Source organism: Cottoperca gobio, unplaced genomic scaffold (assembly GCF_900634415.1).
Source record: "Cottoperca gobio unplaced genomic scaffold, fCotGob3.1 fCotGob3_320arrow_ctg1, whole genome shotgun sequence".
Taxonomy (NCBI): Eukaryota; Metazoa; Chordata; class Actinopteri; order Perciformes; family Bovichtidae; genus Cottoperca; species Cottoperca gobio.
In genome coordinates this window covers 128,940-155,559 of record NW_021166929.1, presented here as the reverse complement: position 1 = coordinate 155,559, position 26,620 = coordinate 128,940, and the positions used below count along the sequence as shown (strand labels likewise).

The 26,620-nt window shown below is 43.5% G+C and overlaps 1 protein-coding gene across 4 annotated transcripts in view; it reads left to right on the top strand.

Moving 5' to 3' along the window:
* LOC115005567 (disabled homolog 2-interacting protein-like) overlaps positions 1–26,620 on the top strand; it is a 27,483-nt gene extending 863 nt beyond the window's left edge. Inside the window, exons 4-22 of one of the 4 annotated variants that reach the window (XM_029427442.1) lie at positions 2,494–2,567; positions 2,756–2,865; positions 5,558–5,702; positions 5,996–6,168; positions 9,445–9,716; positions 11,975–12,183; positions 12,659–12,803; positions 17,501–17,645; positions 17,869–18,105; positions 18,232–18,421; positions 18,549–18,787; positions 18,983–19,074; positions 19,172–19,654; positions 20,178–20,452; positions 21,905–22,018; positions 22,860–22,982; positions 25,366–25,445; positions 25,524–25,611; positions 25,690–26,620. In XM_029427442.1, coding sequence (XP_029283302.1) covers positions 2,494–2,567; positions 2,756–2,865; positions 5,558–5,702; positions 5,996–6,168; positions 9,445–9,716; positions 11,975–12,183; positions 12,659–12,803; positions 17,501–17,645; positions 17,869–18,105; positions 18,232–18,421; positions 18,549–18,787; positions 18,983–19,074; positions 19,172–19,654; positions 20,178–20,452; positions 21,905–22,018; positions 22,860–22,982; positions 25,366–25,445; positions 25,524–25,611; positions 25,690–25,860 — 3,365 coding nt within the window. In that variant the 3' untranslated portion in view covers positions 25,861–26,620. Of the gene's footprint in view, positions 1–2,493; positions 2,568–2,755; positions 2,866–3,697; positions 4,081–5,262; positions 5,703–5,995; positions 6,169–9,444; positions 9,717–11,974; positions 12,184–12,658; positions 12,804–17,500; positions 17,646–17,868; positions 18,106–18,231; positions 18,470–18,548; positions 18,788–18,982; positions 19,075–19,171; positions 19,655–20,177; positions 20,453–21,904; positions 22,019–22,859; positions 22,983–25,365; positions 25,446–25,523; positions 25,612–25,689 lie in introns of those variants that run through there. The other 3 variants (XM_029427441.1, XM_029427440.1, XM_029427439.1) reach the window with 3 other exon arrangements.

Genomic DNA, 26,620 nt, shown 5'->3' with positions numbered 1-26,620 from the left:
AACATTAAAATCTCTTCATGTCGACCTCAGAGATTATTTCAGACATTGAACCAGAAACATGTCGACTCCCAGACGAGGGATTAATAATTTAAACCAAAGGAGCTGCTGCCGCTTCATAAACCCAGAGACATCTCCAGACTCTGGGAGAGGACAGACGGGCGGAGGAGAGGCAGAGAGACAGACAGAAAGGACGAGTTCATACAGGAGGAGGAAAGACATGCAGAGTGGCAGACAGGCATTTAGAGAGACAGACAGATAGGCAGAGAGACAGATGATGGACTTTGATGCTGAGTTTGAAGACGGTAAGAAAAATATGTTTTCTGTTGAGGTTGTGTGTGTGGGGGGGATTAGCTGCTCTGCCTAATCTTGACATGTCACAATAATAATAATAATCTCTTCATCTGAAATCTGAGGTCAGTTACCATGGCAACGTGACTGCAACTAGTTGGGGGGTCAAAGGTCACCACACATACAAAAATACAGAAAATGTATTGTTGTTTAAATAAAGATTCAGTTTTCAGTGTCAAATATTCCAGTTTCACTCAGTCAGACTGAATAAATCTGTGTGAGGTCACAGACTGAGCTGCAGGTGTCTCACCTGTGAGACGCCGCAGAGCCTCCACATGGAAAAACCAGTCCCTCCACACAGACCTGCTGGACGTCAGGCAGACCAGCTGTTGGCAGCGTGAACCTCAAAGCCACAGGAAGTCCCTCAGGAGAAAGTTCTTCAACAGGAAAGTCCCTCAGGAGGGTGTCCCTCAGCAGGAAGTCCCTCAGGAGGAAGCCCTTCAGCAGGAAGTCCTTCAAGAGGAAGTCCCTTAGGAGGATGTACCTCAGGAGGAAGTGCCTCAGGAGAAAGTTCTTCAGCAGGAAAGTCCCTCAGGAGGATGTCCCTCAGTAAGAAGTCCTTCAGGAGAAAGTCCCTTAGGAGGATGTACTTCAGGAGAATGTCCCTCAGGAGGAAGTCCTTCAGCAGGAAAGTCCCGCAGGAGGAAATCCCTCAGAGGGAAGTCCCTCAGCAGGAAGTCCCTCAGCAGGTAGTCCCTCAGGAGGATGTCCCTCAGGAGGAAGTGCCTCAGGAGAAAGTTCTTCAGCAGGAAAGTCCCTCAGGAGGAAGTCCCTCAGGAGGAAGTCCCTTAGGAGGAAGTCCTTCAGCAGGAAGTCCCTCAGGAGGAAGTCCCTCAGGAGGAAGTCCTTCAGCAGGAAGTCCCTCAGGAGGATGTCCCTCAGGAGGAAGTCCCTCAGCAGGAAGTCCCTCAGGAGGATGTCCCTCAGGAGGAAGTCCCTCAGGAGGAAGTCCCTCAGGAGGAAGTCCCTCAGCAGGAAGTCCCTCAGGAGGAAGTCCCTCAGGAGGAAGTCCTTCAGCAGGAAGTCCCTCAGGAGGAAGTCCCTCAGGAGGAAGTCCTTCAGCAGGATGTCTCTTAGGAGGAAGTCCCTCAGGAGGAAGTCCCTCAGGAGGAAGTCCCTCAGGAGGAAGTCCTTCAGCAGGAAGTCCCTCAGGAGGATGTCCCTCAGGAGGAAGTCCCTCAGGAGGAAGTCCCTCAGCAGGAAGTCCCTCAGCAGGAAGTCCCTCAGGAGGAAGTCCCTCAGGAGGAAGTCCCTCAGCAGGAAGTCCCTCAGGAGGAAGTCCCTCAGGAGGAAGTCCTTCAGCAGGAAGTCCCTCAGGAGGAAGTCCCTCAGGAGGAAGTCCTTCAGCAGGATGTCTCTTAGGAGGAAGTCCCTCAGGAGGAAGTCCCTCAGGAGGAAGTCCTTCAGCAGGAAGTCCCTCAGCAGGAAGTCCCTCAGCAGGAAGTCCCTCAGGAGGAAGTCCCTCAGGAGGAAGTCCCTCAGGAGGAAGTCCCTCAGCAGGAAGTCCCTCAGGAGGAAGTCCTCAGCAGGAAGTCCCTCAGGAGGAAGTCCCTCAGGAGGAAGTCCCTCACCAGGAAGTCCCTCAGGAGGAAGTCCCTCAGGAGGAAGTCCCTCACCAGGAAGTCCCTCAGGAGGAAGTCCTTCAGCAGGAAGTCCTTCAGTAGGAAGTCCCTCAGGAGGAAGTCCTTCAGCAGGAAGTCCCTCAGGAGGATGTCCCTCAGGAGGAAGTCCTTCAGCAGGAAGTCCCTCAGGAGGATGTCCCTCAGGAGGAAGTCCTTCAGCAGGATGTCTCTTAGGAGGAAGGCCTTCAGGAGGAAGGCCTTCAGGAGGAAGTCCTTCAGGAGGAAGTCCCTGAGAAGAATAATAATATTATAATAAAATATTAATATAATCTCTATATATATTATATATATATATATATATATATATATATATATATATATATATATATAATATATGTACATATTATATGTGAGGATAAATAAAGTGTTTCATTATTAGTTTTAATATTTATTTGTGTTATTCATCATATGACGTCATTCACATTCAGCCTTTGCTGGTCACCATGGCAGCGGCAGTTACCATGGCAACAGCTTTGCAGCCAACAACTACAAATTCACCCATGATGCTCTCTGTCTGTTCCAGATGCTTCAGAGGGAGGAGTCCGCCGACAGAGCATGCCCAGTAGCCCCGAGAATACGCCCACCACCAGAGTGACGGTGACAGACACACACACACACACACACACACACACACACACACACACACACACACAAAGAGACACACAGACACACGACGGATCAGCTGTTTCCATGGTAACAGGCGCTGACAGACACTTTGTTCGTCTACATTCAAAATAATTTCACTTTCAATCAAAGAATAAATTAAAGACATTTGTCTTCTTCAGGGTTTCTTCTCCCGCAGGCTGAAGCAGTCTCTGCGTCGAACTCGCTCTCAGCCCAAACTGTGTCGACCCAGCAGCCTGAGGGGCGAACTGCTGAACCCCTCCGACTCCAGGTCTCACACACACACACACACACACACACACACACACACACACACACACACACACCCCCACGGCTGCACAGCTACACTAAGTCACAATAGTGAGGGGGGCAAATGGAGAGAGGAAGATTAACACTGACAGGAGAGGAGACAAGGACAGAAATGAGGAGACAAGGAGAGGGGATATGAGAAGAAAGAGGAGAGTATACAAGGAGAGAGTACAAGGAGGAAAGAGGAGAGGATACAAGGAAAGAGGAGAGGATACAAGGAAAGAGACAGGAGGAAAGAGGAGAGGAGAGGAGAGAGGAGGAAGAGGAGAGGATTACACGGAAAGAGGACAGGAGGAAAGAGGAGAGAGTCACGGAGGAAAGCGGAGAGGAGAGAGGAGGAAAGAGGAGAGGATACAAGGAAAGGACAGGAGACAGAGGAGAGGACAGAGAAAGAGGAGATGAGGACAGAGGAAGAGGAGAGGAGATAGGAAGGAAGAGGAGAGGATACGAGAGGAAATGAGGACGAGGTACAGAGGAAGAGGACAGGAGGAAAGAGAGAGGATTAAGGACGGAGAAGAGGAGGAGACAGAGGAAGAGAGGCACAGAGGAAAGAGGAGAGGATAACAAGGAAGAGCACAGGAGGAAAGAGGAGAGAGTAAGGAGGAAAGAAGAGAGGATACAAGGAAAGAGGACAGGAGGAAAGAGGAGAGAGTACAGGAGGAAAGAGGAGAGGAGACGAGGAGGAAGAGGAGAGGATACAAGGAAAGAGGACAGGAGGAAAGAGGAGAGAGTACAGGAGGAAAGAGGAGAGGAGGAAAGAGGAGAGGATACAAGGAGAGAGGACAGGAGGAGGAAAGCGGAGAGGATACAGGAAAGAGGACAGGAGGAAAGAGCAGATGAGACGAGGAGAGACGACAGGAGGAAAGACGAGACGAGGAGAGGACACAGGAGACAGGAAGTAGGGCAGCCTCACTGCAGGGAGGGGCCACTGCTGACAGAGAGGCGAGTCACAGAGAGAGAGCTGAAGCCGAGTAGCATCGCTAGCATCAAGCTAACAGAGAGACAGACAGACAGACAGACAGACAGACAGAGACAGAGACAGACAGAGAGAGACAGAGAGAGACAGAGAGAGACGGATCTTTGTCCAACAGAATCAGCAGATTCTCCATCTTCCTCCTGCTGAAGGAGAACATGGATACATGACCCCCCCCCCCCCCCCCTCAGATCAGGATGCTCGGTGAGTATGTGCAGCATCACACAGCCTTTGTCCTCCAAATACAATACGGCTGCTCCGTGTGTGTGTGTGTGTGTGTGCTGAGGGGGTGGCGTCTTCCACCTGATTTGCATGACATGCTGCGTTTCTGTGTGTGCGTGTGCGTGTGTGTGTATGTGTGTGTGTGTGTGTGTGCGTTAGCTTCAGTCTGCACACAGCTAGCCTGGTATGTTAGCATGTGGCTAGGGTAGACACACACTGTTAGCCAACATGTTTAGCTAAACAAGGTTAAGCACACACAAACACACACACACACACACACACACACACACACAAACACACACACACACAGTCCTGAAGAACTAGCCTGGAAGCTGCTAATATTATTCAGATAATGACAAGCGCTAACAACAGATCCCCCTGTGTGTGTCTGTGTGTGTGTCTGTGTGTGCCTGTGTGTGTGTCTGTGTGTGTCTGTCTGTGTGTGTGTCTGTGTGTGTGTGTGCCTGTCTGTGTGTGTCTGTCTGTGTGTGTGTCTGTGTGTGTGTGTGCCTGTGTGTCTGTCTGTGTGCGTGTCTGTGTGTGTGTGTGCCTGTGTGTGTCTGTGTGTGTGTGCCTGTGTGTGCGTGTGTCTGTGTGTGTGTGTGTGTGTGTGTGTGTCTGTGTGTGTCTGTGTCTGTGTGTGTGTGTCTGTGTGTGTCTGTGTGTGTGTGTGTCTGTGCGTGTGTGTGTGTGTCTGTGTGTGTGTGTGTCTGTGTGTGTGTGTGTCTGTGTGTGTGCGTGTGTCTGTGTGTGTCTGTGTGTGTGTGTGTGTGTCTGTGTGTGTGTGTTAGAGGTCACAGTTACCCCCCGTTTTATACAATGATCCTCACGTCTTTATTTTCTGTCTGGATTTGATTTATTTGTCTGTGTTCGGATGTTTCTGGGCTTCAGTCTCTATAAGAACGTAGAGACCAGGTGCCAGATCGCAGGCTTTAAACAATCGTCTCACAGATTCTTGTTGACTTGTTTTAAACTCAGCACGGTTTTCTCCAAGTGAAGAAATATAATATTCACAGATGAATAATTATTTAAAGCTCTTGAAGATCTGATCATCAGTAAAGCACGTCATGCAGGAGAGACAATAGAAACTCTTTAAACCGTCATCAATGATTCACGACGTCAACTTGTACATTGACTAACGAGCAGGAAGTATTCCACCCAATATCTGTCGCTCGCTAACAGTTAACTAGTGAAGATGAAAAGCGAAACATCCTGTTGTTGGAACGCGATGATTTAACGCTGGATGTTCGACAGTTATAGTTCACTAATGTATGTGAACATTGTCTTTAAAACAAGACAACATCAGAGCTTCATCAGCTGATTCAACATCTGATACTAACAACAGAACCACCTCCTCATCCAACTCATCTCCAAGACAGAATATATAATAATATATGGATCACTGCGCTGACCGTCGGTTCACTCTGATGGTTTTTGCCACTGTCGTCGGCTCTTTCAGGTGTGTGATGCGCCGGCTGCGTTGTGGTAGCCAGGAGTCGTTGCTAAGCGCTGGTTGTGTGTCGTCTCTGGAACTCAGGATGGACCAATCAGTGATCATCAAACCAGTGCACTCTTCCCTGCTGGGACAGGACTACTGCTTCGAGGTGACACACACTCTCACACACTCACTCACTCAGATGTGCTGTATATATGTTTTCACAGTAATTTGTTATACATTACATTATTTTCTTTTGTATACATTTCCTATTTTTATTTTATAATGTTTAATATTTAATATTTGCTCTTATTTACATTTCTCTTACTGTGTTTATGCACCAATACACCAAAGCTAATTCCTTGCATGTGAATTCAAATCAGTTTTTCCTTGAAAAAAACAGTCTGACCCCTGAACCCTGAGGTGTTTGCGTGATAATGACCTCTGACCCTTGTCCCCCAGGTAACGACAACAACGGGAACAAAGTGTTTCTCGTGTCGTTCGGCGGCAGAGAGAGATAAGTGGATGGAGAACCTGCGCAGAGCCGTGCACCCCAACAAAGACAACAGCAGGAGGCTGGAAAACGTGCTGACGGCCTGGGTGATCGAAGCCAAAGACCTGCCTGCTAAGAAAAGGTGGGACGCTGTATATTATCATAACATTTGTCTGCTACACTGTATATTATAACATGTAGTCTGCATCACTGTATATTATAACATGTAGTCTGCTTCACTGTATATTATAACATGTAGTCTGCTTCACTGTATATTATTACATGTAGTCTGCTACACTGTATATTATAACATGTAGTCTGCTTCACTGTATAACAATGTAGTCTGCTTCACTGTATATTATACATGTAGTCTGCTTCACTGTATATTATAACATGTAGTCTGCTACACTGTATATTATAACATGTAGTCTGCTTCACTGTATATTATAACATGTAGTCTGCTTCACGTTATAACATGTAGTATTATAACATGTAGTCTGCTTCACGTATATTATAACATGTAGTCTGCTATCACTGTATATTATAACATGTAGTCTGCTACACTGTATATTATAACATTAGTCTGCTTCACTGTATATTATAACTGTAGTCTGCTTCACTGTATATTATACATGTAGTCTGCTACACTGTATATTATAACATGTAGTCTGCTTCACTGTAATTATAACATGTAGTCTGCTTCACTGTATATTATAACATGTGTCTGCTTCCTGTAATTATTACATGTAGTCTGCTCACTGTATATTAAACAATGTAGTCTGCTTCAACTGTATATTAGAACATGTAGTCTGCTTCACTGTATATTATTACATGTAGTCTGCTACACTGTATATTATAACCTGTCACTGTATAACATGTAGTCTGCTTCACTGTATATTATAACATGTAGTCTGCTTCACTGTATATTATAACATGTAGTCTGCTTCACTGATATTATTAACATGTAGTCTGCTACCTGTATATTATAACATGTAGTCTGCTTCACTGTATATATAACATGTAGTCTGCTTCACTGTATATTATACATGTAGTCTGCTTCACTGTATATTATAACATGTAGTCTGCTTCACTGTATATTATAACATGTAGTCTGCTTCACTGTATATTATAACATGTTAGTCTGCTTCACTGTATATATAACATGTAGTCTGCTTCACTGTATATTATTACATGTAGTCTGCTACACTGTATATTATAACATGTAGTCTGCTTCACTGTAATATTATAACATGTAGTCTGCTTCACTGTATATTATAACATGTAGTCTGCTTCACTGTATATTATAACATGTAGTCTGCTTCACTGTATATTATAACATGTAGTCTGCTACACTGTATATTATAACATGTAGTCTGCTACACTGTATATTATAACATGTAGTCTGCTTCACTGTATATTATAACATGTAGTCTGCTTCACTGTATATTATAACATGTAGTCTGCTTCACTGTATATTATTACATGTAGTCTGCTACACTGTATATTATAACATGTAGTCTGCTTCACTGTATATTATAACATGTAGTCTACTTCACTGTATATTATAACATGTAGTCTGCTTCACTGTATATTATTACATGTAGTCTGCTACACTGTATATTATAACATGTAGTCTGCTTCACTGTATATTATAACATGTAGTCTGCTTCACTGTATATTATAACATGTAGTCTGCTTCAACTGTATTATTACATGTAGTCTGCTACACTGTATATTATAACATGTAGTCTGCTTCACTGTATAACATGTAGTCTGCTTCACTGTATATTATAACATGTAGTCTGCTTCACTGTATATTATAACATGTAGTCTGCTTCACTGTATATTATTACATGTAGTCTGCTACACTGTATATTATAACATGTAGTCCTGCTTCACTGTATAACATGTAGTCTGCTACACTGTATATTATAACATGTAGTCTGCTTCACTGTATATTATAACATGTAGTCTGCTTCACTGTATATTACATTTGTCTGCTACACTGTATAACATGTAGTCTGCTTCACTGTATATTATAACATGTAGTCTGCTTCACTGTATATTATAACATGTAGTCTGCTACACTGTATATTATAACATGTAGTCTGCTTCACTGTATATTATTACATTTGTCTGCTACACTGTATAACATGTAGTCTGCTTCACTGTATATTATAACATGTAGTCTGCTTCACTGTATATTATTACATGTAGTCTGCTTCACTGTATATTATTACATTTGTCTGCTTCACTGTATATTATTACATGTAGTCTGCTTCACTGTATATTATAACATGTAGTCTGCTTCACTGTATATTATAACATGTAGTCTGCTACACTGTATATTATAACATGTAGTCTGCTTCACTGTATATTATAACAAGTAGTCTGCTTCACTGTATATTATTACATTTGTCTGCTACACTGTATAACATGTAGTCTGCTTCACTGTATATTATAACATGTAGTCTGCTTCACTGTATATTATAACATGTAGTCTGCTTCACTGTATATTATAACATGTAGTCTGCTTCACTGTATATTATAACATGTAGTCTGCTTCACTGTATAACATGTAGTCTGCTACACTGTATATTATAACATGTAGTCTGCTTCACTGTATATTATTACATTTGTCTGCTACACTGTATAACATGTAGTCTGCTTCACTGTATATTATAACATGTAGTCTGCTTCACTGTATATTATTACATTTGTCTGCTACACTGTATAACATGTAGTCTGCTTCACTGTATATTATAACATGTAGTCTGCTTCACTGTATATTATTACATTTGTCTGCTACACTGTATAACATGTAGTCTGCTTCACTGTATATTATTACATGTAGTCTGCTTCACTGTATATTATAACATGTAGTCTGCTTCACTGTATATTATAACATGTAGTCTGCTTCACTGTATATTATAACATGTAGTCTGCTTCACTGTATATTATTACATGTAGTCTGCTTCACTGTATATTATAACATGTAGTCTGCTTCACTGTATATTATTACATGTAGTCTGCTTCACTGTATAACATGTAGTCTGCTTCACTGTATATTATTACATGTAGTCTGCTTCACTGTATATTATAACATGTAGTCTGCTTCACTGTATATTATAACATGTAGTCTGCTTCACTGTATATTATTACATTTGTCTGCTACACTGTATAACATGTAGTCTGCTTCACTGTATATTATAACATGTAGTCTGCTTCACTGTATATTATAACATGTAGTCTGCTTCACTGTATATTATAACATGTAGTCTTCTTCACTGTATATTATAACATGTAGTCTGCTTCACTGTATATTATAACATGTAGTCTGCTTCACTGTATGTTATAATATATCTGCTTCACTTCACTTATATTATTACATTTACAACATTATTTTTCTGTACTTCAGGTACTTCTGTGAGTTGTGTCTTGACGACAGTCTTTATGCTCGGACGTCGTGTAAACTGAAGACCGACAACATATTTTGGGGCGAGCGTTTCGACTTCAGCAGTCTGCCGTCTATCAGCGCCGTCACGCTCCACCTGTACAAAGACACCGACAGGAAGAGGAAGAAGGACAAGAGCAGCTACGTCGGATTGGTCAACATCCCCGTCGCCATGGTGACCGGCAGACAGCTGGTGGAGAAGTGGTACTCGGTGAGCACGCCAAGTACGATCCGGGGTAGGTACACCTGGTGTTACCATAATCATGTTTGTAATGAATTATAAGCCTGGTATCATCGGCAGGTTTCAGGAGCGTCAGGGGACGTTTTCATTCTCACATCTAGATATCTTTCTGTCATGAATACTTTCACATCGAACGGGAATATTTCGCAGCAAAAAAAATAGTTTTCTCCCTGTGAATAAACGATCAACAATCAGGTCTAAACGAACACTATAGTCGTATATAGCCTCCTTCCTTCTGACCTTTCACAATAAAAGCCCTTCACATATACACTGTAACTGTTTACCCTTCAGAACAGGAAACTCAGTAAAACTGACCTAAACTTTTGAATGACTTTATTTATTAACCTTTTACGTGTGGTTTATATGTCCCGCCCACATGGTGTGAGGGCCTTAAATAAACCTGAAACTATTAGAAGTTTGTGGTGATAGTTCAAAAATGAATCATCTTCTGGTAAGAAATTAACAAATATAGAAGTTAGAGCAGGGGTGTCCAACTCATGTTAGTTCAGGGGCCACATGCAGCCCAATTTGATCTCAAGTGGGCCGGACCAGTAACATCACAGCACAATAAACTATAAACAACGAGATCTCAAAATGTTTCCCTTCGTTTTAGTGCAAAAAAGTACATTCTGAAAATGTTCACATTTAATGAACTATCTTTTTACAAAACATTATGAACAACCTAAAACTGCAAATTCAACAATATTATTATCAGTTTCTCATTTAGTTGCATTACAACGTACAGATCAGCGTATCAGGCACAACACATTCAGTCACAGGTGTCTGGAACAATATAGTATTTTACTTTATGATCAAAACAACTCGTCAAGATATAGAAATCATTTTAAATGTACATTCATTTCCACATCTGTGTAGTAATCCTGACACACCACACAAACTAAAGTGGGACTATGAAGGAAGAAGGTGAAGTTCTCCCCCTGATACATGAGAATACATAAAGGTTGTGTCTCTTTGTACTGCAGCTGCCGACTGACATTATATTCCACTGTTCAATGTCTTTAAATATTTCCACAGTAAGTTTCATTTCCACAGAAATATAAAAGAGTCTGAAGCAGCATTTGACATTAAGTTACTTACTCACTGTTTGCTCCTGAAACGCGGCATCTTTTAGCTTCACAAGTGCATCAATATCAGGCGTCCAATCCTGAGTAGCAGCCAGGAAGTATTGAAGTGCTTGTGTGTGAGCCTGGAGCGCAGCTTTGTTTCACTGATGCTCATTACAGAGAAGAGTTGTTCACAAAGGTAGGTCGTCCCAAATCAAATCAAATTTATTTGTATAGCCCAATATCACAAATTATACATTTGTCTCAGTGTTTACAGACTGTACAGGATACGAAACCCTCTGTCCTCAGACCCTTGCATCGCACAAGGAAAAACTTCCTAAAAGAAACTCCAGATGCTGATAAAAGGTGTCCAAGCCCACCGAGGCAAATGTGTCCTTCAAATCTGAATCACACTGCAAGTTGATGACTTCAAGTTGGATGTCGACGGGCAGATCAGAACCCTTGACTGAATGGAGAGCGAAAAAATGCTAATTCTGTCTCAAATTCACCAAAGACCTGAAACCGTTGCTCAAACTCCCGCAGCAATCCCGTAATCTTGTCTTTGTACCGATTCATATCAGCACGGACTCCGGTCGCACACACATCTTTTAGACAAGGAAAATGAGCAGGGTGATAATTGTGTCCCCCACAAAGTCAGCTTCAACTTGAATGCGCGTATGCTGTCATAATACTGTGTGATAACCTTTTTGCGGCCTTACAGCATTTTGTGCTCTGTAATATCCACCATAAATGCTAGGTCCTGCAGCCATTCTGGGCATTGAAATTCCAACACTGGTTTGCCCTTTTTCTCCATGAACTGTCCAATTTCCTCTCGTAGATCAAAGAAACGCTTCAGCACGGCACCTCGGCTTAACCACCTTACTTCAGTGTGGGATGGCAGGCCATAGGTAACGTCTTCATCACTGAGGAGGCAGTCAAACTGACGGTGACTCAGACCTCTGGCTCGGATGAAATTAACATTTCGGACAACCACTGCCATGACGTGATCCATTTTTAACAATGCAACACAATGCTTCCTGGTGCAAAATACAGTGAAATGTCCAAAAACTATGTCCTCCATTAGCAGCCTGTACTTTATGTCTGAATTTTGCCACAACTGTAGCCTTGCTGACAGCACGGGCCCAGTCCAGGTTTGTTTGTGAGTTCTACCTGTTGTTTCCTGTTTCAGGTAAGTCGTCTGTGCCGACGGTGCGTATCAAAGCGCGGTACCAGAGCATCGTCATCCTGCCGATGGAGCAGTACAAAGAGTTTGCAGAGTACATCAGCTCCAACTACCTGCTGCTGTGCAACACGCTAGAGGCGTCCATCAGCCTGAGAGCCAAGGAAGAGCTTGCCGCCGCGCTCGTGCACATCCTGCACAGCACCGGGAAGGCCAAGGTAACCCCGCCCACTACGGTAGCCCCGCCCATCACCACAACCCCGCCCACTACTACACCACACCGTGAGCCCCTTCAAAATAAAAGCATTTCAGTAAATTCTCCCATGTCATCTCTGCGCTCCCATTTGTCTTGGACCATTTTTTGGATGGCACCGAAGTGGAACATTTTGTAACTCTTTTAAGTATAACAGTCCGGACATTAAATAATTTTATTGTGAACAATGTGTGACCGTTTTTTTTATTTATTTTTGTCTAATTGTTGACTATAAAGTTTCACCTGTAAACATTTTTAGTGATTTATTTGCTTTTTATTTATTTAAGCGGATTTATTTATTTATTAATATTATTATTCATTTTTGTATTTCTATAATGTCCTATGTTCTAATCAAGAGAGTTCTTCTGAGATGTTAAATGTATAAAAGTACAAGAGTTCCTCCATCTCGTGGTCACTAAATTAAATAAAACTTTATGCAGGACTTCCTCACCGACCTGATGATGTCAGAGGTGGACCGTTGCCGTGACAACGACCAGCTGATCTTCAGAGAGAACACGTTGGCGACGAAGAGCATTGAAGAATACCTGAAGCTGATTGGACAGAAGTACCTGCAGGATGCCCTCGGTACTGCGCCACACAAACACCATAATATACTGAATACTATCTCTTTGAATTTAATTCATAGTAAGAATTCATTCAAACTACGTGACTCCGGAGAATCAAAAGAAAACATTTCAGTCACACAACTTTTTTTATTTTTCAAAATATTTTTATTCACATGAAAAAGTGTAACGGTGCATTACAGCAAATAAGGCATTTTCATTTTTTTTTAAAACAAAATAACCCTTACCCACTTTCCCTCATCTATCACACCTGTCATCAAATCTATCTGGATAAATCCGGGAGAGCTTAGCCTTGCTATAATGTAGTCTATGGAGAACTTTAAACGGTATTAGGCTAAGTCTAGCGCAACTGGAGGATGAGTTGACGGCTCTCAGAGCCTCCCTCCAAAAGTCATCAGAGAGGGTGATCTGTAGTTCCTTTTCCCAATTAGTTCTAATCTTATTAATGGCAGATTCATCAACCGGAGGAAAAAAGATCATAAAAAGAAACATGGCACCTAGATAAAGTTCTTGCTTTAAGTACCAGATCCACTCCACTGGGAGGCAGAGTTTGGGGGAATTGTGGAGAGTGGGTCTGAACAAAATCCCTTAGTTGAAAGAATCTGAAAAAATCTGATCCTTTTAAATGAAAGGCAACCCGTAGTTGGTCAAAACTGGCAAACAGACCATCAATGTATAAATCCCCTATGCAGCGGAGGCCTTCCCTCTCCAAGTAAGAGAATCAGGGGTCAATTGTGGCTGGTAGAAATAGATGGTTATTATAGACAGGAGTTGCTTGAGGAAGAGTGAGCCAACAAAGTGACGTCTAATTTGTGCCCAGATCTTTAGAGTGTTAATTACAACGTGGTTAGATGTGAACTATGAGGGGGAAAGGGGCAGAGTGCTACACGCGAGGGCTTGAAGTGATGTGGATCGACATGAGTTGGCCTCCACAAGACTCTGGGGCGAAGTGAACCAGAGCATGATCTTATGTGTGTTTGTGGCCCAGTAGTAGCCCATAAAGTTAGGTAAACCAAGCCCACCTAGGGACCTGTCCCTCTGCAGTAATGGTCTACTAGCTCTAGCATGTTTACCAGCCCAAATAAATGAGGAAATAATATTATCAATAGCAGTGAAAAAAGATTTAGGCAAAAAAATAGGTAGGCATTGGAAGATGTATAGGTATCTGGGCAGTATGTTCATTTTTATCGTCTGAACTCTTCCTGCTAGAGAGAGTGACAGGTGACCCCACCTCTGTAGGTCAGATTTGACTGTTGCCGTCAGGACAGTAAGATTTTTTTGTCTCGTAACGCACTAAAAGACTGCATGATTGCAATGCCTAGATATCTAAACCCTGAGTTGGATATTCTAAAAGGCAACGACAACGGAGGTAACTCTGTAGCCGATTGGTTGATAGGGAAACATTCACTCTTTTGGATATTTAATTTGTATCCTGAAAATGAACCAAAAGTAGTCAAAAGTGAGAGTATGTGTGGATTACTAGCTATAGGATCGCGCACATACAGAAGTAGGTCATCAGCATGTAACGAGACCCTATGTTCGATATCCCCCCTCTGAATCCCCTTAATTCCTCTCTCTGCTTTGACAATGGCTCGATAGCAATTGGTAATAGTAGTGGGGAAAGCGGACAACCCTGACGCGTCCCGCGGAAAAGAGGGAAGAATTTGGAGCGCTGGGTGTTCGTACATACAGAGGAGTGAGGAGAAGAATACAAAAGTCTAACCCAAGAGATAAGGCCAGGACCGAAGCCCAGATGTCAAAGGACAGATAGGCCCACTCAACCCTGTCGAAGGCTTTCTCAGCATCAAGAGATATGACAACCTCCGGTTCGGCAGGAGAAGGCAGACTGTGGATGACGCTGAGAAGTCTTCGGACATTTGTTAAGGAGTGCCTCCCCCTTATAAATCCCGTTTGATTGGGTATAATAGATTCCAACCGACGAGCAAAAATCTTCGCGAGTATTTTCCCATCTACAGACAGGAGATTGGGCGATATGATGCACAGTTCAACGGGTCCTTGCCCTTCTTAAAGATCAGAGAGATAGAGGCTTGCATAAGGGTGGGTGGCAGTGAGCCTAGGTCGTACGACGATATTAAACATATCTAATAGTAATGGGGCCAGTTGATTTGAGAATTTTTTATAAAATTCTACCGGGTATCCGCCACTATTCATGGACTGTATTGCCTCTTTAATCTCAGCGAGCTGCAGGGGGGCATCTAGTATCTGTTGGTCATTAGTCGAAATCTTGGGCATATCTAGTTTATCAAAAAATGTAAGTAGCTGATCTTCGTTATCAGGGGATTCAGACGTGTAGAGACGAGAGTAGTACGATTTAAAGATGTTATTAATCTCTCCCGGGTCGGAAGTGTTAGAGCCCAACTCATCCCGAATCTGGGTGATTTGATTCAAGGCCACCCTAGCCTTTAATTGGTGGGCCAGGAGACGGCCAGCCTTATCTACATGTTCATATATAGACCCTCGTGAATGTAGAAGGAGTCGTTCAGCCTCTCTTGTTAGGAGAAGGTCAAGTTCTGTTTGGAGCCACATCCGTTCTTTAAATATATCAGGTGATTGAGTGGAAAAGAGTTGGTTGTCTAGATTAATGATAGCCTCCTCCAGCTCTCTTTGGCGTGCGCTACGAATTTTATTAACATGAGACGTATGCAAGATGATCTTACCCCTAAGAAAAGCTTTAAGGGTTTCCCAGAGTAGGGACGCAGAGGTCTCTTCATTTTGGTTGGTCTCACAGAAGAATGCAATTGATTCCAAAATACACTCACCAAAGCCTGCATGAGATAGTAAAAGAGAGTCGAGACGCCAGAATCTAAATTCCTTGGGCTTATGATCAAAGTGAAGGTCCAAGATCACAGATGAATGATCTGATAGTTATCGGTGAGTAATGAACTGAGACAATCGACGAAATAAATGTTTTCTCGACAATGAAATAATCTATGCACGAGTATGAACGATGTGTATGGGAAAAGAAAGAGTATTGCCTAACCGAGGGGTGTAAAAATCTCCACGGGTCGACGTAGCCATAGTGATCCATAAAAGCAGAGAGTCTGTGCTGTTTTAGAGGGCGCAACGGATCTGGAACTAGATCTGTCTAGTGTTGGGTCCATAACACAATTCATATCTCCTCCCAATATTAATAGATGGGAATTCAAATCCGTAAATGGGAGAGAATAGCGATTTCACAAAATTATGATCACCCCAATTGGAAGCATACACAGATACTAAGATGACCGGCTTCTGATAGTGTGCCAGAAATGATGACATAACGTCCATTTGGATCTAAAATTGTATTAGTAGGGGTGAAATTTACATTTTTCCTAATTAAAATGGCTGTGCTTTCCCGCCCTCTCCCTCCCATCCCCTACTTCCCCTCTCTCCCACCTCGACCAAAAGTTCTGAAAAGAAAGTTGTAGGCCGGGGTCCCTCAATAGACTCAGGAAGTCCAATGATTCTGATATTATTTCTGCGGCTCCGACCTTCCAGATCTGCGGTCTTCGCAGCTAGCTTGGCATTGCTATCTGCTAGCAATGCACACTTCTCGAGTGAATTTAATCGCTGGTCTTGCAGGTTGGTATTGGACTCAAGAGAGTCAATTCGTTCACCATGTTCCGCTACCGTGGTCTGCGTTATGCTCAGTTTCACCTCCAGTACCGCAAAGGCAGCTTTAAAATCCGCTGAAATGCTAGCTATGTGCTCTTCAAGCAGGCTAATTATGCTAGCCATGTCCGGGGCAGCTACTGTACTCGCAGCTGAGACAGCAGTTTCGGCCTTTTTTGCCTTATTCATCGCCGTTTTCAATGCAGTTTTCGACATCACATCGGCCAGTACTAATTTAGAGTCCAAATTCTGTTCACAAAAACTGTTTTAGCTCAAATTCGGTGGTTATAAAGGAAATGTTCATAAAGTAGAGTCGTGGGAGAACGAGACAACGCTGCCCTCACATGTTCGCCCAACCGGAAGTCCCTTCTCACAACTTTTAAAAATAATTTTCATTGTTTATTTTACTTTACTAATTTTTATTATTTGCAGTCATTGTCGTGGATATTTATCGCTCACAACATTGTGGTATGAAACAGAGAGGAATCAATAAAGCACATATATAGTTGATTAATTATTTTGTTGTACAACAAACACTAATAATGAGAACACTACCTGCTTCCAAGCACAATCGCGTAGTGTCCCTCAGACAAAGACAATCTCGCCCCTTATATAGGAGCTGCACGAACCCTGTGGCAATATACATCGATCTACTTCTATTGCCTCAGACTTCATGGCACCAAGGTAATCTATTCCAGATGCAAAGGTTTCCTTCTTATGACCTTTGAGATCTTGTTGTCAAAACATATATTGTTATTTACATATGGTATGGATTTTTATATAGGGCCCCTGATGTAAACTTAATGAATAAGACATCATTTCGCTTATCTTAACATCATGTTGTCAAACTAATATCATGTTCTACGGAACTTTTGTATTCGATGAAGAAATAAAAGTTGATAAAAAGATTAAAAACTTTAATTCTTACATCTCACAGTGTGAACAGACGATATAAAACATAGTCAGCAGGGAAGAGCGGACGTTAAACTTGTTAAGTCCACTAAAGTGAAAGGTATTGTTCCCTTAACACGAAGGTGTGTGTGTGTGTGTGTGTGTGTGTGTGTGTGTGTGTGTGTGTGTGTTCAGGGGAGTTCATTAAAGCTCTGTACGAGTCAGATGAGAACTGTGAGGTTGACCCTTCTCGCTGTGCGACCTCTGACCTCGCCGAGCATCAGGCCAACCTGAGGATGTGCTGCGAACTAGCCTTTTGCAAGATCCTCGACTCGTACAGGTACACAAACATATATAAAGTACACACTATACAAACATATTTGAATGCACATTTTGAGAAACAACAACATTTTAGGTGTTTTCTCCTTTGAAAAGCGTTGATGCTAAACAGAAACTCTTTGCAGAGGAAGTTGTGAGGAACATTTAAGATATATTTATATACAGCAGGAAGACACCATACACACATATGACATAATTTATTAACCCGCCCCCTCCTCATTCAGGGTCTTCCCCCGCGAGCTGAAGGAGGTGTTCGCGTCATGGCGACAGGAGTGCAGTAACCGGGGGAGACCGGACATCAGCGAGCGTCTCATCAGCGCCTCGCTGTTCCTGCGCTTCCTGTGTCCAGCTGTGATGTCACCGTCGCTGTTCGACCTGATGCAGGAATACCCCGACGAACGCTCGGCGAGGACTCTGACCCTCATCGCTAAAGTCATCCAGAACCTCGCCAACTTTAGCAAGTAAGTCTGAGCTTTTATTGTGAAGGGGCTGGAGGGTTTCTATTGTAAAGCATGTTGACCTGAAACTTGCTGTATTGTTTGTTCACCTGTGTACCTGTGTGTGTTACTTGTCTCCTGTGGGTGCAGGTTTGGGACTAAAGAGGAGTACATGCTGTTTATGAACGACTTTGTGGAGCGGCAGTGGAGCAGCATGCAGCGCTTCCTGCAGGAGATCTCAAACCCAGACGGACTGAACCACACCGCCGGCTTCGACGGGTACATCGACCTCGGCCGAGAGCTGTCCAGTCTGCACACCCTGCTGAGCGAGCTCGACCAGGTGACTCACCTGCTGACCGACCAGGTGACTCACCTGCTGACCGACCAGGTGACACAGAAGAGGATTTACCTAAATGTTGAACTTTACCTTTAAGTGGATGTCTCTCTATCTGTCTGTCTGTCTCCAGTCGTGCCTGTCGAAGCTTGGTCCTCTGCCTCGGATCCTCAGAGAAGTGTCGGCGGCTCTGGCTAACCCTGGGGGTGTGGCTTACCCGGGGGGCGTGTCCGTTTCCTCTCCAGAGCCTCAGCGCATGGTGTCTCCGCCCCCTCTGTCCCCGCCCCCTCTGTCCCCGCCCCTCTCCCCTCCTCTGGCGACGTGTAATCCCTCCATCGGCCTGCAGGGCGGCGGCGGCGGACTGGACGGAGGGTGAGCATCATTTCCTGTTAGCAAACAGCTCAGTTCAAATACAGGAAACAAAAGATGTAACATGTCGCTGCTGTTAGCTGCTCGCTACTTGCGGGGATGATTTGTGTTTACTTGGTCACTTAATTATTATGTTTAACCACTGTGTGTGTGTGTGTGTGTGTGTGTGTGTGTGTGTGTGTGTGTGTGTGTGTGTAGTTTGGTAGATTTCACCAGACTTCCCTCTCCGACTCCGGAGAACAAAGACTTGTTCTTCGTCACCAAAGGATCCAGTCTGCAGCCCGCATCAGGTGACCTTTGACCTCAGTTTGCGACCTTTAACCTCAGTCTGTGACCTTTGACCTCTGAATCTGACCCTTCCTGTCCTGCTGATGTCACTTCCTGTAGGCCTGCAGGGCTCTCCGGTGCCAAGCTCGTCGTACTCTGAGCCCAATGAGAACGAGGCGGCGTTTGAGATGACGAACGGGGGCCGGAGGGAGGGGCCGGACCTGACCAATGAGAGCCGCAGCCTGTCTCTGGTCGACCTGCAGGACTCCTCCCCCAGCGACGGCCTTGACGACAGCCAATGGCAGCGTAGGACAGGGCTCCTCCCCCTGTCCTTCCAGAACCCTGTGTATCACATGACCGCCACGTCGCCACGGCAACCACAGCAGGCGACGGACGCCACACCCTCTGACGGCTCGGCGGGGTCACAGGGAAATGTCGACGACGGACGGATGAACGCCATGGCAACCAAACCGGCGTTTCTTACCCAGATGTCTGTGGGGCTGGGAGGGGGGGAGAGGGGGGAGAGGATGTCGGCCATGTCGAGCAGCAGCAGTGGAGAGGAATACTCGAGGCGAGCGCTGTCCCTGTCCGACACCCTCACAGGTACAACACGCCCCACACCAGGTACACCGGGGTCATGCTCCCTGTGGTCGGCTCGGTGCGGACCCCCCCCCGCTGAGGGCCGGTCTTTCACTCTGAGGCGTAAAGGTTTTTAAAAGTTTTAGACTCCATTTTTAAAGCACCGTGAAATCTTAATGGCCGTATTCACACTTCCTCGTTCGGTAGCTCGCCAATCATTGCAGCGCGGTCTGTGTGGCCCGGTCCACGAGCAGGTGTTCAACACTCAGACCTTCTGTGCACCATCATCGCTGCACTGCGCTGACCGCAAGAAGCATGAAACAGATTTTAGATTAAATACACAAGGAACGATTATAAACAGGTGGATCACACAGACAGGAAGTAACAGCACACACGACACATGAGCAGAACTTCAAAATAAAATAGAACACCCGGGACCCTTCTGTGGTCTGATCAGAACTGAAGTTTAATAACTGATGAAGTTGAGTGTTTGACCTCAATGTGTGACCTTTGACCTGATGATGTCACTGTTGTTTCCCCCCTGCAGGTAGCTCCGCACCCCCTCGTCAATCCTCAGGTCCTCAGAGACGCATCGACCAGCCCCCCCCCCCCTCCTCCGCTCCCCCAGGACCTCCTCGTGGCCGGACTCCTCCCAGCATGATCAGCGGTGGTGGCGGAGGCCCGGCCTACCCTCCTCGCCCCGCCTCCGGCAGCATGATGTCATCGAGCCCCGATTGGCCGAGCAGCAGCCAGTCGCGGCTCAGACAGACGTCGTCGTCGTCTAAAGGAGACAGCCCCGAGAAACAGCGGCCCGCTGCCAAGGTAACAGGACTGTTACCATGGAGACCATGATGTTTGGACATTTAAAAGAACATTTTTCAGTCAGAAAGTGTCAGAGTTTGGTTAGACTAAAAACGTAAAAATACGTCATTATATAGTCTCGTAAGTGACGTCCAAGTTTCAGCTCCAGGATGTTCCTGATTAACAGATGATCTCAGCTGCTTGTGAACGTCTAAAGCAGGGGTGTCCAACTCATGTTAGTTCAGGGGCCACATGCAGCCCAATTTGATCTCAAGTGGGCCGGACCAGTAACATCACAGCACAATAAACTATAAACAACGAGATCTCAAAATGTTTCCCTTCGTTTTAGTGCAAAAAAGTACATTCTGAAAATGTTCACATTTAATGAACTTTTTACAAAACATTATGAACAACCTAAAACTGCAAATTCAACAATATTATTATCAGTTTCTCATTTAGTTGCATTACAACGTACAGATCAGCGTATCAGGCACAACACATTCAGTCACAGGTGTCTGGAACAATATAGTATTTTACTTTATGATCAAAACAACTCGTCAAGATATAGAAATCATTTTAAATGTACATTCATTTCCACATCTGTGTAGTAATCCTGACACACCACACAAACTAAAGTGGGACTATGAAGGAAGAAGGTGAAGTTCTCCCCCTGATACATGAGAATACATAAAGGTTGTGTCTCTTTGTACTGCAGCTGCCGACTGACATTATATTCCACTGTTCAATGTCTTTAAATATTTCCACAGTAAGTTTCATTTCCACAGAAATATAAAAGAGTCTGAAGCAGCATTTGACATTAAGTTACTTACTCACTGTTTGCTCCTGAAACGCGGCATCTTTTAGCTTCACAAGTGCATCAATATCAGGCGTCCAATCCTGAGTAGCAGCCAGGAAGTATTGAAGTGCTTGTGTGTGAGCCTGGAGCGCAGCTTTGTTTCACTGATGCTCATTACAGAGAAGAGTTGTTCACAAAGGTAGGTCGTCCCAAACATGCACAAAACTTTTGCAGCGAGGGCTGTCAGTGTGGGGGGCCCTGACAAGAGATGCTGATAAAAGGTGTCCAAGCCCACCGAGGGAAATGTGTCCTTCAGATCTGAATCACACGGCAAGTTGATGACTTCAAGTTGGATGTCGACAGATCAGAAGCCTTGACCTTGAACGGCGAGCGAAACACTGCAGTATGCTTTGATGCTAATGCTATAACAACAGACTGCTGTTTCTTCAGACCCGCTAACATTTCATTTATCTTCTCAGTTGTAAGAGGTTGTATTTTGAAAAATTGCAGTTAATGTCTGTAATTTTTACACTTGTTTGACTGATGTAACATGTCGCTGCTGTTAGCTGCTCGTGGGGATGGTTTGTGTTGGTCACTTAATTATTATGTTTAACCACCGTGTGTGTGTGTGTGTGTGTGTGTGCGCGTGCGTGCATGCGTGTGCGTGCGTGCGTTAGGCTCCCTCCCCCTGTGCGTTGGACCGGACCGCTGCCTGGCTGCTCAACATGAACTCTGCGGCGTCCTACGGCGAGGCGGAGGAGGATCGTCATGACGATGCCCTCGTGGAGAAGGTGCGTTACTTTTCTCACTGTGGGACAGTGTGTCATATACTGTATATTTATATGTGCAGTATATATGTATATTGAGCGTTTAAACGACGCTCAACTGGTACCAAGGGGCCAAAAGTATGCCAAGAAATATCCCCCATACCATAACACCACCACCACCAGCTGTTGATACAAGGAGGGATGGATCCGTGCATTCATGTTGTTTACACCAAATTCTGACACTACCGTCCAAATGTCGCAGCAGAAATCGAGACTCATCAGACCAGGCAACGTCTTTCAATCTTCTATTGTCCAGTTAGGTTGAGGCCGTGTGAACTGTGGCCTCAGTTTCCTGTTAGCTGACAGGAGAGGCTCTGCTTCAGGTTCCACGTGTTGTGCGTTCAGAGATGGTCTTCTGCATTCCTTGGTAGTGGTTATTTGAGTTACTGTTGCCTTTCTATCATCTTGAACCAGTCTGGCCATTCTACTCTGACCTCTGGCATCAACAAGGCATGTCGCCCAGAGAACTGCCACTCACTGGATGTTCTCTCTCTTCCATTCTCTGTAAACACGAGAGATGGTTGTGTGTGGAAATCCCAGAGGATCAGCAGTTTCTGAAATACTCAGCCCGTCTGGCACCAACAACCTGCCGCGTTCAAAGTCACTTAAATCACCTTTCTGATCTGTCTGAACTTCACCAGCTCGTCTAAACCACGTCTACATTCCTACATGCATTGAGTTGCTGCCATGTGATTGGCTGATTAGATATTTGCGTTAATGAGCAGTTGAACAGGTGTACCTAATAAAGTGGCCAGTGAGTGTATATACATCTATATATATATATTTTATTATTGTGTCTGTGTAGTACCAGCAGGAGATTGCGTTGCTGCAGGAGAAGTTGAGAGTTGCAGCGATGCGGCAGGACGAGTGTGAAGCTCGTCTGCAGGTCCAGGATCAGCAAAACCAGCGCATGTTGCAGGAGTACCAGGTGACACACTATTTATAATTACATGTGTAATATTTATATTTAACTTACTAATATCTACATTATATAATGTGTGAATGTTTGTATTCATAATATTTAATATATGAATGTTTATAATATTTAATGTGTGAATGTTTATAATATTTAATGTATTAATATTTATAATATTTAATGTATTAATATTTATAATATTTAATGTGTGCATGTTTATCCTCTTTACTGTCTGCATGTTTCTCCTCTTTCCTGTCTTCCTATTTCTCCTTTCCTGTCTTCCTCTTTCTCCTCTTTCCTGTGTGCCTGTTTCTCTTTCCTGTCTGCCTGTTTCTCATCTTTCCTGTCTTCCTCTTTCTCCTCTTTCCTGTCTTCCTCTTTCCTGTCTGCCTGTTTCTCCTCTTTCCTGTGTGCCTGTTTCTGCTCTTTCCTGTCTTCCTCTTTCCTGTGTGCCTGTTTCTGCTCTTTCCTGTCTTCCTCTTTCCTGTGTGCCTGTTTCTGCTCTTTCCTGTCTTCCTCTTTCTCCTCTTTCCTGTCTTCCTCTTTCTCCTCTTTCCTGTCTGCCTGTTTCGCCTCTTTCTCCTCTTTCCTGTCTGCCTGTTTCTCTTTCCTGTCTTCCTCTTTCTCCTCTTTCCTGTCTTCCTGTTTCTGCTCTTTCCTGTGTGCCTGTTTCTCCTGTTTCTCCTCTTTCCTGTCTTCCTCTTTCTCCTCTTTCCTGTCTGCCTGTTTCTCCTCTTTCTCTTTCCTGTCTGCCTGTTTCGCCTCTTTCCTGTCTTCCTCTTTCTCCTCTTTCCTGTCTTCCTGTTTCTGCTCTTTCCTGTGTGCCTCTTTCCTGTCTGCCTGTTTCTCCTCTTTCCTGTGTGCCTGTTTCTGCTCTTTCCTGTCTTCCTCTTTCCTGTGTGCCTGTTTCTCTTTCCTGTCTTCCTCTTTCCTGTGTGCCTGTTTCTGCTCTTTCCTGTCTTCCTCTTTCTCCTCTTTCCTGTCTTCCTCTTTCTCCTCTTTCCTGTCTTCCTCTTTCTCCTCTTTCCTGTCTGCCTGTTTCTCCTCTTTCCTCTCTGCCTCTTTCTCCTCTTTCCTGTTCTGCTCTTCCTGTCTGCCTCTTTCTCCTCTTTCCTGTGTGCCTGTTTCTGCTCTTTCCTGTCTGCCTCTTTCTCCTCTTTCCTGTTTCTCCTCTTTCCTGTCTGCCTGTTTCTCCTCTTTCCTGTGTGCCTCTTTCTCCTCTTTCCTGTTTGCCTGTTTCTCCTCTTTCCTGTGTGCCTGTTTCTCTTTCCTGTGTGCCTCTTTCTCCTCTTTCCTGTTTCTCCTCTTTCTCCTCTTTCCTGTCTGCCTGTTTCTCCTCTTTCCTGTGTGCCTGTTTCTCCTCTTTCCTCTCTTCCTCTTTCTCCTCTTGCCTGTCTGCCTGTTTCTCCTCTTTCCTGTCTGCCTGTTTCTCCTCTTTCCTCTCTTCCTCTTTCTCCTCTTTCCTGTCTGCTGTTTCTCCTCTTCCTCTCTGCCTCTTTCTCCTCTTGCCTGTCTGCCTCTTTCCTGTCTGCCTGTTTCTCCTTCTTTCCTGTTTGCCTGTTATCCTCTTTCTCCTGTTTAATGTATGAATGTTTATAATATTTATAATATTTAATGTATGAATGTTTATAATATTTAATGTATGAATATTTATAATATTTAATGTTTATAATATTTAATGTATTAATGTTTATAATATTTAATGTATGAATGTTTATGATATTTAATGTATTAATGTTTATAATATTTAATGTGTTAATGTTTATGATATTTAATGTATTAATATTTAATGTGTGAATGTTTATAATATTTATATTTAATGTGTGAATGTTTATAATATTTATATTTAATGTGTGAATGTTTATAATATTTAATGTATGAATGTTTATAATATTTATAATATTTAATGTATGAATGTTTATAATATTTATAATATTTAATGTGTGAATGTTTATTCCTAATTAATGTTTATAATATTGATGTGAATGTTTATAATATTTAATGTGTGAATGTTTATAATATTTATGTAAGTTTATAATATTAATATATGAATATTTATAATATTTAATGTTTATGATATTTAATGTATGAATATTTATAATATTTAATGTGTGAATGTTTATAATATTTAATGTTTATAATATTTAATGTGTGAATGTTTATGATATTTTATGTATGAATGTTTATAATATTTAATGTATGAATATTTATAATATTTAATGTGTGAATGTTTATAATATTTAATGTATGAATATTTATAATTAATGTATGAATGTTTATATTTATAATATTTAATGTGTGAATGTTTATGATATTTAATGTATGAATGTTTATAATATTTAATGTGCGAATGTTTATAATATTTAATGTCCGAATGTTATTTCCTGTGCTGCAGGTGCGTCTGGAGGACACAGAGAGCAGACTCAGGAGGCTGCAGGACGATAAAGATCTCCAGATGAACAGCATCATCAGCAGGTCTGTCTGTGTTCACCTGTCTGTGTCTGTCTACCTGTCTGTGCACATCTATCGAACCTCTGACCTGTCCGTCTGTAGGTTGATGGCAGTGGAGGAGGAGCTGAAGAAGGATCACTCTGACATGCAGGCTGTGGTCGACTCCAAACAGAAGATCATCGAGGCTCAGGTACCTGTCTGCCTGCCTGCCTGCCTGTCTGCCTGCCTGTCTGCCTGTCTGTAAACCCTTTCTGGTTTTCTGTCTCAGGAGAAGAGGATCTCGAGTCTCGATGCAGCGAACACGCGTCTGATGGCGGCGCTGACTCAGCTGAAAGAGCGCTATGCTGTGACGTCACAGAGGAATGGCCTGTCTCCTAGCAACACGTCGTCTCTGCAGATCACTGAGAACGGAGAGTTCCGGAACTCCGGGAACTGCTGAGCGACTGGCCACTGCGCTCGGATTGGCTCTGACTGCACGCAGGGGGCGGGGCTTACCCATTAACAACAGACCTGTCAACTGACCTGACTTCCCCCCCGTTGCTAGGTTACCCCTCACTTCCTGTTTTTGTTTTGCATGTTTCCTTTTTGAACATCTTACGAAGTCTGACATCATATCCTGTTTCCTTTGCTGTTGAGAGCCGGAAACTTCCAACAAACTGCACGTCTTTATTATCGCTCAACCCCACCTGTGCGTGGCTCTGGTCTACAGAACAACAATATCAAGCTTTGGTCCACTTGTAACTTTGTCTGTGTATGGCTCTGGCGTTTGTTTAAAGAGAAGGCACATCGACAGTTTGAATATATTCATAATTTTTTATGATTAGATTTTGTCTTAGCGCGACAGACACTTTAGTCTCGGCCATGATGTCCAGGTTAGCCTAGCTTAGCACAAAGACTGGAAGCAGTGGGAAGCTGTTATCCTAGCTCAACGTGTTGGCCACTCTGGGCTTCCGTAGTTCAGTTCGTGTTTCAGAGAATTTACTGATTTTAATGTAAACATCAGATTTTACTGTAAAACAGGAAAAACTTTCAATTGTGATGAATAGTTTGTGAACACACACGTCTGCTGTCCTGAACTCTGCTGAACTTTTTGGACTCAACTGGACTCTGCTGTGTTCACTGTAGCTTCAGTCTCTGTTCTTGTTATTTATCAACAGTATTTATAAAGAGATGCTCCAATAAACGATTACACTATCAAA